A 17,959-nucleotide genomic window follows, 5' to 3' on the forward strand; every position below is an offset into this window, starting at 1 on the left:
TGAGACCCCTGGTGGCCTAGTGGTTAGCATGCAGGACTCTCACTGCTGCAACCCGGGTTCGATTCCTCGGTCTCCCGGGCAGATGGAACCCGTTAGCCCTGTGAGGCCATCCATCTATGAGAAGGTCACTCTAAACAAAACCTACGTCCTGAGGACCTCACTGCCATTGTCCAAGCTTGCTTGGCCCCGGCAGATGAACCTTAGGATTAAAGGGTGGGCTCAGTTCAGCGTAGGCTGTGTCTCACCTAAAAAATCCATTGCGCAAGCTGGAAAGGTAAAAGACCTTTCCCCAGATCTTCGTTCGCGAAGACTGGCCATTATATATTTACTTTGTGCTTACACAGATCAGAATTACCTCTTTTAGAAATTAGTTCCAAAATGCTAGATTATTGCTACTGGGATTACTAGGAAAAAATAAAAATCAAACATTTTAACATAATTTTCTCTTAGACTGAGAAAGACAGTGGCAGGAAACCTATGCCAGTGACTAACAGAACCATACTGACCACTCGGTCTCATTTACCACTTCTGATAACACTGATAAATGACTTGCACTTAAGTATCAATATGCAAAAGAAATAAAATGGAGAAGTCAAATAGTCTTCTTCACTCTTGTATAAAAACTAGCTAGTTTTCATTAAACCTTTTAATTAAAGCAAGCCTGCCAGCATTCAAGAAGCATTTGGTCAATGCTCTCAGGCACATGGTGTGATTCTTGGGGTTGTCTTGTGCAGGGCCAGGAGCTGGACTCAACGATCCTTGTGGGTGCCCTACAGCTCTGGAGATTCTATGGTTCTGTGATTAATACATTCTCAGTATTTTGCATTTACCATGCTACCTTGTAGCACTCAATATCATTAGATGTGTAGCCTCCAATTAATTGACAGAAAAAGGAGGACTTGTCCCTACTCGTACTTGCATTAGTTTATGAGTAACTTGAAAAGTATTTGTATAACAGAATAGCATTTGAAAGTAATTAGATGAATAGATGTGGAAAAACATGAAGTGAAATTCCCAAACTGTTTTGAAAAGTCTTATTTGTGAAGCACTCATAGATTAAAACTAAGTATGAACATAGTATGTAATTTTACAATACTAAGAACTATTGACACAAGGACAAGGAAATAATAAAAAAACTGTTTTAATATACATGAGCTGAGCATGTTGCCCTATAGAGTCATGCCAGGATGTCCCTGTGTGGGGCGGCTGAGGCTGTCCCACCCAGACCCCACCGGTTCCAGCAACTCCAGCGGCCCCAGCGCAGGGCACGGCTGAGCCCCTCAGCCACAGACGGATGGACAAGAGCCCCGGGGAAAGCCTGGGCAAGGGAGGGTAAAACGCTGCCTGTGACATATGGCAGCAAATAAGAAATGCATTTTAGTGTTTTACCTCTGAAGTTAAACATACCAGTTGTAGTATGCAAAAGCTGTGCTTGAAATAGAAAACTTTCAAATGCCTACAAAGGGTCATTTTCGTCAGGAAGAACTATTAATTTAATTTAATTTTCAACTGTTTAATAACTTTGTTTGGTAGAATCTAAAATTTCAATGAGTATTTTCCTCTACTTTGCACCTGCTACATGCAGTTTTAGTTTGTTTAAGATTTAAGGTTTTCCTTAAGGGGACAAAAATATTAAAACCACCTTGTGTTTGTCTATTGTAGCTTCTAATTAAAGACCTTTAAAAGTGTTAAACTTATTAAGTATAATACTTATGGTCCTATAGAGGCCAAGAAGAAATAAGAACAGATTACAGAATTAGTATTTCCTTGAAAGCCGAGCAAATATTACTTTTAGAAATGATATCTCACTTCTTTCAGTGTAAATCCTTCAGTCATTTGACCTTTGAAATTATGCAAAGTATGTCTAAAACTACCTGTGGAAGTGAAAAGATCCTGTACTAGGCTTAGTGTTTAACTTCAAGTTGTTGTCTACGAGCACATTTATATGTGCCTACCTAAGGTATAGATATGTATACCTAAGCAATTTAGTGTCTCACTGTTCTTTTTTCTTAAATATGTTTTACCTTGATGTTCTTTTTGTAGTCTTGTAATCTCAGAGCATGGTTTACATCTTCCTAGGACCATTCTTCACTTTATTCACCAGTGCATCTCTTGCCACAAGGGTGACACAAGGTCCTCTGGCAATTGGCTATGTATGGATATGTGATGTGAGCCTGAAACTGGCACAAACTTCATTACCAGTGAAGATTTGATGCAGCTACAAACCTGGACCCATAGTGTTCCCATCTTTTTGTGATACCAGTTGGTAAACAAGTCATATCCATTTGATTAGAACTAGATTAACACTGTTAGCAAGACGGTTTTTCTTTATCAGTACACATACCAGCACCAGCACGCTCTGAGCTCCTTCCCTTGTGTCTACATAATACATTAATAAAAATATAGGACATACTACCTCTCAGTTCTGTCAAACCAGATCTTCTTTTCTAAGCTAGAGATTAAATGACACCACTGTTAGTAAGCCTATTATTTCATCTTTTTAATTTTTTTTTTAATTTTAATTTTGCCTTCCTTCCTTTCTTCTCTCCCTCCCTCCCTCCCTCCTTATCTCTTCGAGTCAATTGTCAAGTACCTTTCTTGACAGTTTGAACTACCAGTATCTTATGAGGCCCCACTGGTTTTATGAAACATGTCTCTTGCAATGCTAGGTGGTTCTGGTTTCACCAGTCCTATTGACTGTAATAAGTAAGCTCCAAGTGATCTTCCTGTTAGATTTTTTAAAGGACAAATTAGAAGCAGAGAGACACTCAACACATCCAGTATTTCTCCTTAAAGGAAAAAATACTGACACTGGACTACCTGAGAATGGCAAAATTGCTTTGGAACATCTACCTTCAGCTCTGTTGGATGTGGCCTGCACATATAAAATGAAGTCTAAAAGGACAGTAATCCATTCCAGTACCATTTCACTGTGAAACAGTGGAGTTTCATTGTAGGTCTCCATGTTTCCTCACACTTTCCAAGATTTTACCAGTCTTAAGAGGCAACTGGGAGTGTTCACTTAGGTCTTTCATTGGCAGTGTGTTGCACATCTGAGCAAAATTATCATCAGATAATTTGGATACTGGGGATTACCCCCTTAAGCAGTTGGGTTAAGTATGCCCATAATATGCCTTACACAAATGGCTTAACCTCTCTTTCTTTCTGACCAGAGAACACTATAAAGAGACTTATATGCACAGACATCTGTCCAGAACTGGGAATCTACAGTCTTTGAACAAATATATCTAGCTTTGAATTCAGGCACACATCACCTGTGGCTCCTTTGATCTTCACTAAAAGACTGGTGAATACTACAAAGCCTTTTCATTCCTCAAGAACTGTCTGTAAATTCCATCCTCTGCAATTCAGAAAAACCCAATGTCTTGTAGGGATACATCTGGCACAGTAGCTAACAAACAATTAATTATTTATGAAAATAAAACCTTACTATTAAGCCCGGTCAGCTCTTGGTCTCCAGTACCTTATGCTGTTGTTTCATGAAGCAGGTCAGAGCCTCCAACATACATTGAGGCTTCCAAAAGAATAATCCTTTTACAAACAGAAAATATGAACCCTCTGGACACTTCAATTTAGAGTAAATGATGAATCTAAGCGGTTATAGAATAAACTTCCTACTAAGCTGAGTCCCAACAGACTTTGAGAATGAATTTTTTCTCAGCACTCATTGAGAATCAATCAGCCTTCAGGACAATCCTACAAGAAGCTTTAGATACCTCTGATGTTATGGAAAAAACAATATTTCACTCTGACACTCTTGACCTGTGCTGAAATATCTATGAGGCCTCACATGTATGCCCAAAAGCAAACTTTCATATGCTTGAAATGAATTGGTGCCTTAAATAACCCTCTTTACAGCCTATGTTTTAAATTTTGCTGAGAAAGAAATAAATTTCTAAATTTTATTGTCTCTCAAGTGTCAATTCCACTCCACTGCAGTATCTGCAATGAGGTAGGGCTTTTGAAGATACACAGCTGTACCTTCATTTTTCCTTCCAGTAAGTACACCAAAAACACCTCACATGAAAACTGTGAAATGACTAGCTGCCCTCTTTCACCTTGACAGATTCATTCATTTATTCAGTTTGCAGAATATACTGATCCCTGTCACACAAATCTGCTCTTGCTGAAAATTCAGCCTCTGCAAACTTCAGTGCCACATAGTTGATTTCCTTCACCTGAAAGGCATTTATGCTTCTCAGTCAGATCTTCACACCAAATGTTAAGCCTGCATATGAGCACTTGCAATTCAGAATCCTACCCTTTAGTCTCTTTTAGCACCAAAAGTCTTTACAAAAGAAAGAACTATGGTAGAAATACTCTTCAGGAATCAAAATACAGAAATTTTTAAAAGGGTTTGGTAAGTCTTCATCTTATCACTACAACAGCAACACTTCATTGGGATCTTTTTTTATGTAAGTTGCACTTGATGGTGAATCCTTTGAAATCAAAACACCATGCTCTTTTCTATTACCTTCTCCAAAACCAGTCCTTTTGGTAGCTGCTTCTTCAGACAGAAAAGACCATTCAGAATTCCTGCCTGGGATGGTTTCTGTCTCTCATTTCTCTCAGGAAATAATTTTGCTTAATCTTTCCTTAAAACTGACTGTTTCTCCAACAGCAACAACCCTATACATATCTTAGCTAATCTTTATCATTTTATGTTGACAGAACAAGAATCTTCAGGAAAATGCGTCTTTTAACCTCTGCATCTTTTAACCTTCTGCTCTTTAAACCATCAAAGATAATGACTACATTTACAAGCATGCAATAGTGAATACTGCCAAGATAATCCTTTCTGGTAACAGTTTTAATATGACACACAAAATTTTATATATTTAAGTGAAAAATATTATAAATTGTATTTTGAGATACTAAAAAACACTACAGTGTAACTAAGAACTTCAGTCTGTCAAAGTACTGAAAAATTTGTGAACAGTTGATCCTTTATGCAATAAACCCACTGTACTGAAAATTGCTAGAAAAAGTTACTTACTACCTATCTCAGAAAACAAAGTGAGGAAAATATCTGCAAAACGCAGTGAATTACAAGATCTGGTGAAATAACAAGGAAGTAAAATGAACTTTAATGTGGATAAAGAAATTATTAATAAGTTTATTTTTAATGACTGTGAACTACGATATGATTGGTACACAGTAGTGCTTCTTTTAGGTAACAACTTCTATAAAATAGGGTTTAGATTTAAAAGAAAAGTTTTTTTTTCTGGAGATGCTCAAAGTAAATTGAAGTTTTTCATAATAAGTTTGAAAATGTATAATACTTTGTAATTGCACCACTTTATTTGAAAAATAATAAATGGGCCTTGAAACTGGATACTAAGAAAAATAAATAAAAATTATAAATCAGTTTTCCATAGAGTATACATAGAATTTCTGCAGAAAAAAAGACATAAAGGAGGTATTGACCATAACTCTAACCCCAAATATTAATAAAGTGGGTTTTCTGATATGAGGTTTAAACTTCCTTTTGCATATTACTGCATTGTTTATCTGCAATTGGGAGAAGAATTTTTTTCTCAGAAGTACTGTCTTCTAGTATATTTTTGCAAAGATACCTCAAGGATAAATTGTGTAATATGTAGACAGGTTTGTTTTTTTACATGGCCCTTTTTTTTTAACTTAAACCTTTACTAGAAATACAATCTGGGGTTCTGCATATTCAAAATTCACTTAGATAATTTTGATTTCTACTCTCAGAATGCTGTGTATTACATGAAGTAAAGGATAACCATCTTCTTTCTTTACTTTGCCACAATTTCATAAGGATCGTTGACTTGAAGGAATACTTCAGTTGTTATGGGATTACATATCCCATTCATTCAGTGAACCTCATTTCCATGATATTTTTCTTGTTGAACATTCTCAAGGTGATCTAAACAGTGAATAAATGAATGCACGAATTGCATTGTAAATTGTAGATGCTAGTTTCAAGAGTAGTGTGATAGTCAACATTTTTCAAGCTTCTCTGACAGATATATTAGATGCAAGTTAAGAAACAAAAAAAAATACATCAGTCGTGAGCTCAGAGAGCAAGCAGATATAAACCACAAATCCAGATGAATCTGGTAGTCTCAGCTTTGAAAGTTCTGCTGAAGGAATGTTTGTCCTCTAACTATTATTGTCAAATTTCAAATTCACGCTTAGTACTTGTTTTTGACTGAAACCTCTCCATGACAAAAATTCTCTCCTAGTCCTCGACCAAAATCATTGAGTTCTAACTTGTCCTCTTACTATCTCACATAATTTTCAAACACCATCTCCAAACATGTTGCAGAGAAATTAACAGGAAGGTAATGTTTTATGTCACACACATATCCAAGTGATTTTATCTCTGGATAAGATCAGATAAAAGGAAACATCAAGAACATTTTGACTATGCAGCTGAGATGGCCCTTGGAAAGGTGAATGCAATATCAGGGAAAAGAGATTGATACTATAAATTTTACATAGAACAATATTAATCTGCAATTATTTTTTTACCTAATAATTTGAGAATATGGACTATCATACTAAAATATTAATTAGTGTAACAATCAATTTTTAATTCTAAATCTCTCTTTTCATTTGCTTTCTTTGAGTAAAACTCTCCCTCAGTAAATACAATACTATGGTACTCTTTATTTTGTATGTGTTTTCTACTCTTTTCTCCAACTTGTCAGAAAATTACTATAGGGCAACTTTATATACTTAGGTTAATTTTAAATTTGCTTGCTCAAATTAACAACTCTTTTATTCTAAGCAGAGCAAAAAGGATGAAAGTGCAGTCTTAACTGCTCCTCGAGTTTCTCTTCAGTTCTGCACTCTTAATCTGTCATTTTACTTATCTTTACTTATCACTTCACATTTGCAAACACTTATTTTCCCTCAACCAAAGTAGTTCATTTTTATCAACATCTTTCTCTTTTTCTAATGCAGATGAGTTAACCTACGTAAATGTTAACCCTTTCCCATGTAAAGAGTCTTCCTTCACTTATTTACAACTGGAAGAAAATTATGAAGTAACACTGCTCACACTGTGATTTGGAACCATAAATATTCAAAAATAATGCAATAGAAAAAAAGTAGTCATCAGGTTTCTGAAGGAACTTAAATAATTTGAAACTCTGAGTGCTCTGGAAAGCTATTTATTTCCTAGGACTTCTCTGAGCAATACACTTTTAATACAATAACGTATTGTATTAAACATAATGTTTTGATGCAGTGCCCCTTCTTATTTTGTGGGCAAGGTCAATTTTTATCAACTATCAGCCTGATTTGGACTAAGGAACAAATAAAAAAGGGAAACAAAGAGACAACGTCCTCATTCATAAGCCTGGACTCTTAAATTTTTACCTAGTATTAAAAATTTCATAAATTTTAATAAGTGTTTCTTTTCACAAATCCTCCAACTTTCTTGATTCCTTCAACAAACATTTTATAATAACCCCATACACCAGTACATGTTGGAGCCCACCTGGCTGGATAGCAGTTTTTCAGAGTGACCTTGGAGTCTTTGTGGACAGCAAGCTGATCAGGAGTCAGAAATGTGCCCTCATAGCAAAGACCATGAGCACCCTGGGCTACATTAGATAGAGCATCACCTGGAGATCAAGAGAGATGATCCTTCTCTCCTCTGCCTTGGTGAGACAAGTCTGTAGTTCTGTGTCAAGGTCTGGGCTCCCCAGGTAAAGAGAGATATGGAACTACTGAAGGGAGTCCAGCAAATAGCCAGTAAATCGACTAAGGGACTAGGGCATTTTTCATATGAGGAGATGCTGAGAAAGCTGAGACTGTTCAACCTGGAGAAGAGAAGGCTCAGCAGGAACCTTATTAATGTATATAAATGCATGCTGGGAAGGAGTGAGGGAGACAGGCTCAATTTATTTTCAGTGGTGCTCAGTGACATGACAAGAGGCAAGAGGCACCTACTGAGTAGGTGGTCAAACACTTGAAGACTTTGCCCAAGGAAATTATGGAGTTTCTACCTGTAGAGCTATTTAAAATCTGACTGGACAAAGTCCTGAGAAAGCCCTAGCTTACCTTACTTTGAGCATGGGTGTTGGGCTAGGTGATCTCCAGAGACACTTTACAATCTCAGCTGCTCTGATTCTGTGATTTTCAAAAAGTCAGTATTTCACTGTAGTATATTTCAAGTTCTAAACAATGTAAGAAATTATGGCTAGCCTCTCTGGGGTACCAGTTCTGGTTGCATTCCTCCCATTGTGGGGTTCCATTTCCAAAGGCTTGAGGTGGATAGGGAAGGGGTTACTCCAGCTCCAGGGGTTTCTTCGGGTCCTGGACGCATGGAGGGGAGAGCTGCTCCCCTTCCCCCCACCCACGAGGTCCCATGGCAGCCACAGACAGCACACGGGACTTGGAGAGGAGGCCAGAGAGAGAGAGCTTTATTGTTGGGGTGGTTACATTTATAGGGTTTTGGAGGATTCACAGAGTGACCAATTACAGGGTCAGGGGGCTTACAGGACACCCAATCGCAGGAAGGGGTTAAAAGGTCCAATGAGAAGACTTCTTGATATCTTCTCAGGACATTCCTGAGACAGAGATAAGAACTGGCCGTGGGGGATTTTGGGAAGAAGAACATGAATTAGCAAAGAGACTACAAAAAAGCCATTTTAAAACATGTTTAAACCACAGTTTTCTCATATAATGCAGATTTGCTGCTACAAGAAATGAAAAACTAGTTTATAGAAAATTGAATTTCTCTGTTTAGCACCAACCATTGGTGTTAAGTGGTACCCATTACTGCTGACACCAATTTTCATCTCAAGAAAATTATAGTTTTTAATTAATTTCTTGTACCTATTTGCATATTATTGCGGCATTGCACGTTATAAGTTTTTCAAAAAATCACATGGCATCACATAAGCATCAACAGAAAATAATTTAAAAGACACTTTTTAATGTACTTTATGTGTACCTTTAGTATGCTATGCAGTCATATGGGCCACTCTGCTAATTTCTACTGTAGTTCACTTCCTAACCACCTCATTTCTATCACACATTTGTTAAAAAACTTTACTTATTGGAGTTTATTGAAATTCAGGGAGAGTGAAAGAGGAAGAATATTTTTTCTTCAAAAGCAGTTTCATTCTTCAAACGTGAGCATGGAAAAAGAATGCAATATTTTGTAAGAAACATGAAAAATTCAGAGATAGAGTTGAAAAATTATTTTATAATGATTTGTAAAATAATATGTTTTGATAAAGACAACATACTGAGTGGGCTGCTGGTAGTAAAAATGTGCTGAAGCAAACATATTTGTCAAAGTTATTTGCATTTGTTTCATTCAAATATTTCTGAATAGCTCTAACTAACAACATTAATATAATTATTATAGCAGGAGAAACAATATACGTATTGTCTGGAAATCTGCTTTTTACACATTAGAATATAACATAAAATCTAAGGCTCTGTAGAAAGAGAAGCAAACTTTAAAATTATATAGAAAACATAATGAGAAACCTACCTTGCCTACATACTGATAATCAGATCCTGTGTATTCCTCTAAAAGAAAAAACTGATTCCACATCCAACCTCGCTTCTGGCGGTGAATTGCTTTCCCATCATTCCCTGATGCACGTCCTCCAAAGCTTTTGGGTCTGAGATCAGGAGTCCTTCTAAACAGCATTTCTGTATGGCAGAGATGCGGCAGCCACATCCAGAGCAGCAGAAGTAATAGGACTTGCTGTATTGTCATAGTTCTCCACTGCTGATCCTCTTCAAGCAGATCGGCAATGGAGCCTTATGGTTTTGTTTTTCTTGACTTGTTTTTTGTGTCTCTAGTTGCTGATGCAGACAAGCAGTTTCCAGCAACTCATCTCTGAACTGTAAGTATTAACCAAATCCTGAAAGTAAACAGAGAAGAGACAATGTAAGTTGAAATGCATTCACTCCGTAATGTCCAATGTCCTTGCTACTGTACCCTGCAGATACAGAACATTATGACATAGAAAGCAACTTGGTTCAGAATATAAAGGTTGTTCATATAGGGAGAACTCTGTGAATATGTTAGGTAGCTGCTGTCAAAACACTTCATAAGAAAAAGTAAGGGTGCTATTTAAAACCTTTCAATTTTGAAACTTCTAAATGTTCTTTATTTAGACTGCTTGATATTGCTGAAACTTACACATTAAATAATGCCTCCTTTGCTTCAAATGTTTTCCACCCAATTTGATTTACAAGAGTTCCAGTGTTTTATTAATCTTACTATCAAGAGACCCAAAACTCTAACACAAAGTAGTTTTAGAAATAATGAAATGGTAACACGCCAGTTCTCCGGGGTATTTTAAATGGTAAAAGGGAACATCATATGCATCAGAAGAACTACAACATGACAAGAAGCAAACTTTTAAACAGAAAAAGTTCTTGAGCTGGTCTTGTAACATGGGGTGATGCAATCTTAGACTTAAAATGCAGGAAGTATTTTAAAAAAAACAAAGGTCTCTTTGCCAGGTATCCTGGATAACTGAACTTAATCTCATTGTGGGAAGTGATATTGCAGAACAAAGGCAAGCCTCTCCCAACTCACCTTTGTTTTGTCTCCACATTTTTTTGCTTTGCTTTGCTTTATTTGATTTTTGTCCCTTCTAACAGAACCATGAGATGTTATTTCAGCAAGACAAATTTAGTCAGGTTCTTTTCACTTTATTTCCATTCCAACATTTAAAGAACAACACTTTTTTTAGTGAGATCATTTGGTAATTGTTTCCTTCAGTAAAGCACAAAAACCTATCATTTGCCATCTTAATAAGGTTTAGTTCCTGCAAATTATAATCAAGGTGGATTGCATGCCTATACAAAACAAAATGCATGGATGGTGGCTACATTTCCTTTTATATTCTTCCACATGTGGCCCAAAACTCAAGTAGTAAAAAGCTTGGGTTGTTTTTTCTCCTCTTTGCTGATTTTGATAAGGAAATAACATTGTACACAGCAATACCATATGTCCTCTGCTTTCAATAACATTATACTATAGTTCACTATAATCTTAAATATCTATTTTCCAAAGAAGATGTATGTGAAAATTTCAGAAATTTTTCGTGTGTTTGATATTGATGTGCTACTTTATTTCCAGTAAGCCTGTATTCATTAAAAGAGCTCATGATAAAATGTCAGGAGTTTCAAGTGGACAGACTATGAAATATAGTGATATAATTAAAAGACTGTGTGTCTGTGTGAAGGTGTGTGTCTGTGTGTGTTAATAACCTAACAGATTTTTTTCAGCAACCAGCTGTTATCATCAGATTTATATTCTCCCAGGAGAAAATTTTCCCCTCTCTCCCAACATTTGGAAGACTAAATAACTTCACAAAGCCACTACTATTAAGGACTTTAGCCCCAAGCCTGTTCATAGTAACTCACAGACATCCATTTCCATTTATCTAAACCAATACCAAGTTATGTATCATTTAATTTACTCTTTCTTCCTCTCTCCTAGATTTTTGATATTTACTTGATTTGTAAACTTTGATTACTACATTGAACAATCTGTTCTAATATAAACTACTAATAACGTGCTGAATTATATCAGCATGTAAAACCTGGAGATGTGGTCCTCTACCTAGGAAACTATTTATCACAACTTGAATTTGTGTTCTTTTGAGACAAAGGTATACTGAGTGAGAGAGGAGGGCTATGATTTATTCTCAATTAGAAATGTTTCTTCTCAAAGACTACAAGAAATTCAAAGTTGAAATTAGCTCTTCAGGATGTTATCAGTTTCCCTAAAATTTGGAAAACTATTGGGTATTTTATTTGAAAAGGGTATATAGTATTTTCTTCTTTCTTTTTATGTGGGTTTGGTTTTTTGTTGGTGTTTTTTTTGGTCTTTTTTCACTTTCTTGTTGCAGTTAGTATATATATTCCATTATACACACATTATTATTTGATGTAGAAGAGTTGTTAAATGCCTCTTGGGAAATAATGCTTCAATATTAGGGGTTGTTATTGAATTTCCTTCTTGTTAAATTAGGTCAGCAGAATAAAAGCTCAGATGAAATTTGTTAAACTTACAAAAGTAGCTAATGCACATGGACTTGGCAAGCACAGCTGCTTAATGGATGTACGTACCAGCAAGGCCTTTTTCCTCCTTTGAGACTCCTGTTGGAGTTCAGTTTTCTGCTTTAAATGTAATGAGTTTGATAGTAGTGTACATTAAATCAGTAACATTTACCTTTAAAAATAAGCTAGCAAACAAGAGAAAATTGACTAAACTAATAAAAAGCACTGAATAAAGTTCGAAGGGAATTAGATGAAGGAAACCTTTTAATATACAACTACAGAAACTAGATAGAAGTCTGAGTTCTGTATTACACTGCATAGCTGGATTGTGTGCTGGTCTGCCAGACCTGGAAAAGTCAATGGAACCAGATACATTTTTCAACTGCTTGAGTTTCTGGGGGGGGGTTGTTTTTTGCTTGTTTGTTTTGTTTGGGTTTTTGTTGTTGTGTTTTGGGACTTTGCTTCATAGAATCATGAATCAGGCAGGTTGGAAAAGACCTCCAAGATAATCAAGTCCAACCGTTGATTCACTACTGCCATGTTACTAGACCATGGCACTAAGTGCCTCATCCAGTCTCATCTTAAAAACCTCCAGGAATGGAGAATCCACCACTTCCCTGGGCAGCCCATTCCAATACCTGATTGCCCTCTCTGTAAAGAATTTCTTCCTAATATCCAACCTAAACCTCCCCTGGCAGAGCTTAAGACCATGCCCTCTTGTCTTACTGATAGCTGCCTGGGAGAAGAGACCAACCCCCACCTGGCTACAACCTCCTTTCAGGTAGTTATAGAGAGTGAGGAGGTCTCCCCTGAGTCTCCTCTTCTCCAGACTAAACAACCCCAGCTCCCTCAGCCTCTCCTCATAGGACCTGTGTTCGAGTCCCTTCACCAGCCTTGTTGCTCTTCTCTGGACCTGCCCCAGTACCTCATTATCCTTCCTGAACTGAGGGGCCCAGAACTGGACACAGCACTCCAGGTGTGGCCTCAACAGTGCTGAGTCCAGGGGAAGAATCAATTCCCTGGACCTGCTGGCCACACTGTTCCTGATACAGGCCAGGATGCCCTTGGCCTTCTTGGCCACCTGGGCACACTGTTGGCTCATGTTCAGCTTGCTGTCAATTCAGACTCCCAGATTCTTTTCTTCCTGGCCATTTTCCAGCCACTCTGTCCCAAACCTGTAGTGTTGCATGGGGTTGTTGTGGCCAAAGTGTAGGACCCGGCCCTTGGCCTTGTTGAACCTCAGCCCAATTCTCCAGCCTGTCCAGGTCCCTCTGCAGAGCCCTCCTGCCTTCCAGCTGATCAACACTCCCCCCTACTTAGTGTCATCTGCAAATTTGTTAATGGTACACTCAATCCCCTCATCTAAATCATCGATAAAGATATTAAACAGAACTAGGCCCAACACTGATCCCTGGGGGACACCACTAGTGACCGGTTGCCAACTGGATGCAGCACCGTTCACCATCACTCTCTGGGCCCGGCCCTCCAGCCAGTTCCTAACTCAGCACAGAGTCCACCTGTCCAAGCCATGGGCTGCCAGCTTTTTCAGGAGAATGCTATGGGAGACGGTGTCAAAGGCTTTGCTGAAGTCCAGGTAGACCACATGCACAGCCTTCCCCTCATCCACCAGGTAGGTCATCTGATCATAAAAGGAGATCAGGTTGATCAGGCAGGATCTGCCCCTCTTAAACCCATGCTGTCTGGGTCTGATTCCTTATCCATCCTGTAGGTGCTGTGTGGTTGCTTGTTGTTTGTGTTTTTTTTTTTCTTTAATTCCCTGGAGAACTATTTGGAAAACTGTCTAAATTTTTGCAGAAAAACTATCCTAGAAGAGGGTATGAGAATTCAGAAGAATTTTAATAGTTTTGCTGGCTTCAAGTATTTTTTTAAAAATACTTGAAACTGCTTAAAATAGCTTTAAATAGTTTAAAATTAAACTACTTTATCAGTCTTTCTCCTCAAATCTCTCTCTAGTTCTTCTCCCAGAAGTCCACTTCTTGAATTTTTCCCAAAATAGAAAAGAAATAAGGGGGAAAAAAAATTAAAGCTTTCTAAAATCTATCAGATATGTCCAAGATTCCATATTTCTGTGTAATATCCTTCTAAATTACATTAAACTTACTACAGAGGAACATTGTGCCTAACTGTGCTTGTTTATACAGGTGTTTGGTTTTGTATTATTTCTAATGACTTTTCTTGGAAAAATCTCTGGGAGATGTATCAGTCATCACTGAAGCTATTAATCATTTCACCATGAGCTTTCAGGTAACAATTTTCAAACCTTTAAGCAATACTTACTTTCCACAAGTTAATCACTTCTATATCTCTCAGAACTTAAAAGAAAATGTTTTAATGCTACTCCAACTCTATTCACAGAATCACAGAATCTCACAATATACTGACTTGGAAGGGATCCATAAGGATCATTGAGTCCAAGTCCTGACCCTGCACAGGACCACCCCCAAGAGTCACGCCATGTGTCCCAGAGTATCATCCAAACATTTCTTGAACTCTGCCACGTTTGGTGACTTTAATATAGATCAAAAGCTTGTGTTTGTTTGCTTTCTGTTTTTTGTTTGTTTGTTTTTTGATAAAGAAATTTTAGTAAAGCTCTTCTTCTTGTGAAGAGAAAATTTGAACAAAAAAAACTTTACTTGGTATAGCTGCCATTTAAGACTTTTGTTCTGTATTTAACCTTGGTCAAACTTGAACTGAATTTTAATTTTTGACATCTCAAAAAGCTTGTTTAAGGAAAGATACTTATGCAATGCTATTCCTGTTTTCTCCATTTCTGTTTCAGTTGGGAGACATTATCTATTCACAACTCTAATCTTGTCTGTTGGCCCTTTTTGCTGTTTGTACAAAAGACATATATTTTTGGAACTGAAGATGCTTCCTGAAAAATTAGGTTAGACTACACTGGAATTTTATGAGGAGAATGACATTTAATTTTATTACAATGGAAGGCACCAGAGTGTATTTTGTTCTTGTTTTGTTCTTGTTCTGCAGAGTTGATACCAATAGGGTTATTCTTATATGCAGCCACTGTGAGAAACTTTTCTTATTTTCTGCCCCATTTCTCCAAATTTTTGGTCCCTTTCCAGCCACCACTATAGAGTTACCACCACAGGCTGCAGACCTTCTGTCATAGTTCCTACAGCCATCAGCTTACAGCCAAAGTTCCTACGGCTATCAGCCATGACACACAATTCCTACCATTTTGGTTCTTCCTTGAAGTAGGCAACTTAGTAAGGTACCTCTCTATTTCAACAGAACTCTGGTTCCTGGCTTATGATGTCAGAAATGAAATGCAAAACTCTCGCTAGGTTTTGAAATAATAGGAACTATTTAACAAGCTAGTAAAAATGGAAGTAGGAAGTCAAGTGCAGAAAAAGCTGCATTTTCAATGAGCCCCAGAAGAACCTTCAACTCAGCTAATTTAGTTGTTTTAATTTATTTGCCATCTCTTTATCAAAACCAGAAGTAAAGTTCTAATGCTTTAGAGAATAGTGTGATGAAGCAAGTACTTTAAAATAACACCTTTACAGAAGACTCTAATTCAAAACACAACAAATATTTCCATCTGTAAGTGTAACATCTGTAAGTTATCCCTTAAGGGAAAAAGAAGACAGTATATTTTATGCATATTTTTAGAAGTTCTTGAAACAGACAAATTAGCTCTGTCAAATGATCAATTCTTAATGGATTCTAATCTCGTTATTCCTTGTATTATAGATTTATGTTCACTGCTTTATGTATTATATACCAATGAAGTAATCTGAAGTCATTCATAATTTAATTGCTTAGTTCTGAACTAAGGAGATAATTGGTAAATTGTCAATAAGCTGCTTTTTTCATAGCCTGAAGTAGAACCCTTAAATACCACAGTGACCGCACTTCAAGTTATTAAATTATAACATGATTTGCAAAGTAGTCAGCTATACCTTTGAACTTCAGAATTCAGTGCTCTTTATGAAGTCCGGCAAGCCTTCATCTGTTAGGAATTTAAATTAAATATGTATAGTCCAATGCGAAACTAAAAAAAAACTCAGCAACTAACATTTCAGGAATTAGGTATTATAATTAGTAACACTAATCATATTTCCCAATCATCAAAAATAATTCACTCAAAGGAGTGTTTTCCATGTTGTTATCATAATTCATGGGGAAAAAGACTGAATCAAGCAGAGAAAACAAAGGCAAAGGAAATGCTGAACATCACAATTTTTTTAGGTTTCCTTTGCCTTTGTTTTCTCTGCTTGATTTTCAATCTTTTTGCATTTGCCTCTTTAGCCAACAGTGCGCTTGTAGCAAACGTGGGTAGAGCTCTTTCCAAATTTTCGTTCACGAAGCCTAGCCATAACTGACTGACTACATTAAGCCTTATTTTTAAGAATATTTACATATTACAAATCCTATTTGTTATTAAATACCCCTCCACCCCCAAGTTGTCATGCAGTACGTTGACTTCAAAGTAGAAGGCTAAAGATTCTATCTTTTTTCCAATGGTAGTTCAGTAACTGGATATCCAAAACTGTAGTTAGGCAAACAGAAATGCAAAAAAAAAATGGAAATAGTAACTCCAAGCAAATGATAAACTGAAGAGGAAGAAAGTATCAAACCTCACCTCCTCCCAGTTCCCCTGCTGTGGAGAATACAGTCCTCCACCCTGTAAAGATCTTTGGATGCTTCACCACAATCCTTCCTTAGTCTTAAGGAAGAACGAAACCCTCAGGCTTAAGACACAGTGCAACATTGAAATGGTGAGCAGAAGAGCACAGAAAAGGCAGAAGATATTACTAGGCTATCTTGCATAGCAATTTTGACTGTTTATTAATGAGGCTTTTCTTTATTAATTAGATTACTTGGATACCTAACAATAATTCTTAACTCTCTGCATATGATGAATTCTCTTTTTCTCACAGCAAGACATTGAGTGCAGGACACTATTACGGTGGTTCTCTACATACACACTTAAATTTATCTTTGTCACTAAAATTTTGGAGGAAAGATTATGAGTGCAGGACTGACAAAATGGTAGGTGACTTGTGAACATGTGAAATTTATATGAAACTTTATAATTTCTGTACCCTGTGAGGTCCCTATAGCATTTCATCATGTGTGGCACCTTGTTCTCCCTTCTAGCGGACTCTTTCCTATCTGATTACATATACTGAGTTAAGTTTCACAGGTCCTGGTAGCTACCCAGTATTTCTCTGCATAATTTGGATGAACAAGTACAGAGTCTGCATAAACCCTCTCAGCTGAATTAAAGAAAAAAACTCAAAATAAAAAAAAAAATAAAGAAAATATCTGAAATTTGCAGGATATGATTTAAAAAAAAGTGGAAAGATCATTATAGGTTGCATAGCATAACAATAAACTGCTCTCTGAGTTGACACAGGCAAGCAACCAGAACAACCACAAAACCATGGTTAACATACAAAGAGTAATTTTATTTCATTACCTCAATAACCAGAGGATCCCAAAGGAGCACCCAGGTTGACACCCACAAGTGGGAATGTTAGGCTTAGTCCATGCTAGAGGGCCTGCTATTTGCACCAATTTATCAAGGGCCCTAGCATGGATAGTATACTATCATGCTGTGATCTCCACTGCTTTTTTATCATCTCTGACCTTTGATCTTCTCTCTCCCAGAACAGGAAGCTCAGGAATGTCCATGAGAGTGCCTCTATGTCTCTCAAAACACCTACGTTATCTCTACACAGAAATTCTACTTCTCAAAACAGAGAGAGGATAAACAGCAGTAGGTGTAATACTTGGGATTTCACTTATCTTAAAAAAGAAAAAGAAAAAGAAAAAGAACAAGAAAAAGGAAAAGAAAAAGAACAAGAAAAAGAAAAAGAACAAGAAAAAGGAAAAGAAAAAGAAAAAGAAAAAGGAAAAGAAAAAGAAAAAG

The 17,959-nt window shown here is 36.9% G+C and overlaps 1 protein-coding gene across 5 annotated transcripts in view; it reads right to left on the bottom strand.

Moving 5' to 3' along the window:
- The window catches only part of CDH10 (cadherin 10), a 99,117-nt gene that overhangs the window by 47,775 nt on the left and 33,383 nt on the right, over window positions 1-17,959 (bottom strand). For 3 of the 5 annotated variants that reach the window (XM_027681966.1, XM_027681960.1, XM_027681974.1), the window contains one exon: window positions 9,506-9,884. In XM_027681966.1, the coding sequence (XP_027537767.1) occupies window positions 9,506-9,736 (231 nt within the window). In that variant the 5' untranslated portion in view covers window positions 9,737-9,884. Of the gene's footprint in view, window positions 1-9,505; window positions 9,885-14,337; window positions 14,384-16,666; window positions 16,776-17,959 lie in introns of those variants that run through there. The other 2 variants (XM_027681979.1, XM_027681984.1) reach the window with 2 other exon arrangements.

The sequence above is a fragment of the Neopelma chrysocephalum genome, unplaced genomic scaffold (genome assembly GCF_003984885.1).
Source record: "Neopelma chrysocephalum unplaced genomic scaffold, ASM398488v2 Primary Assembly neopelma1_22b, whole genome shotgun sequence".
Lineage (NCBI taxonomy): Eukaryota > Metazoa > Chordata > Aves > Passeriformes > Pipridae > Neopelma > Neopelma chrysocephalum.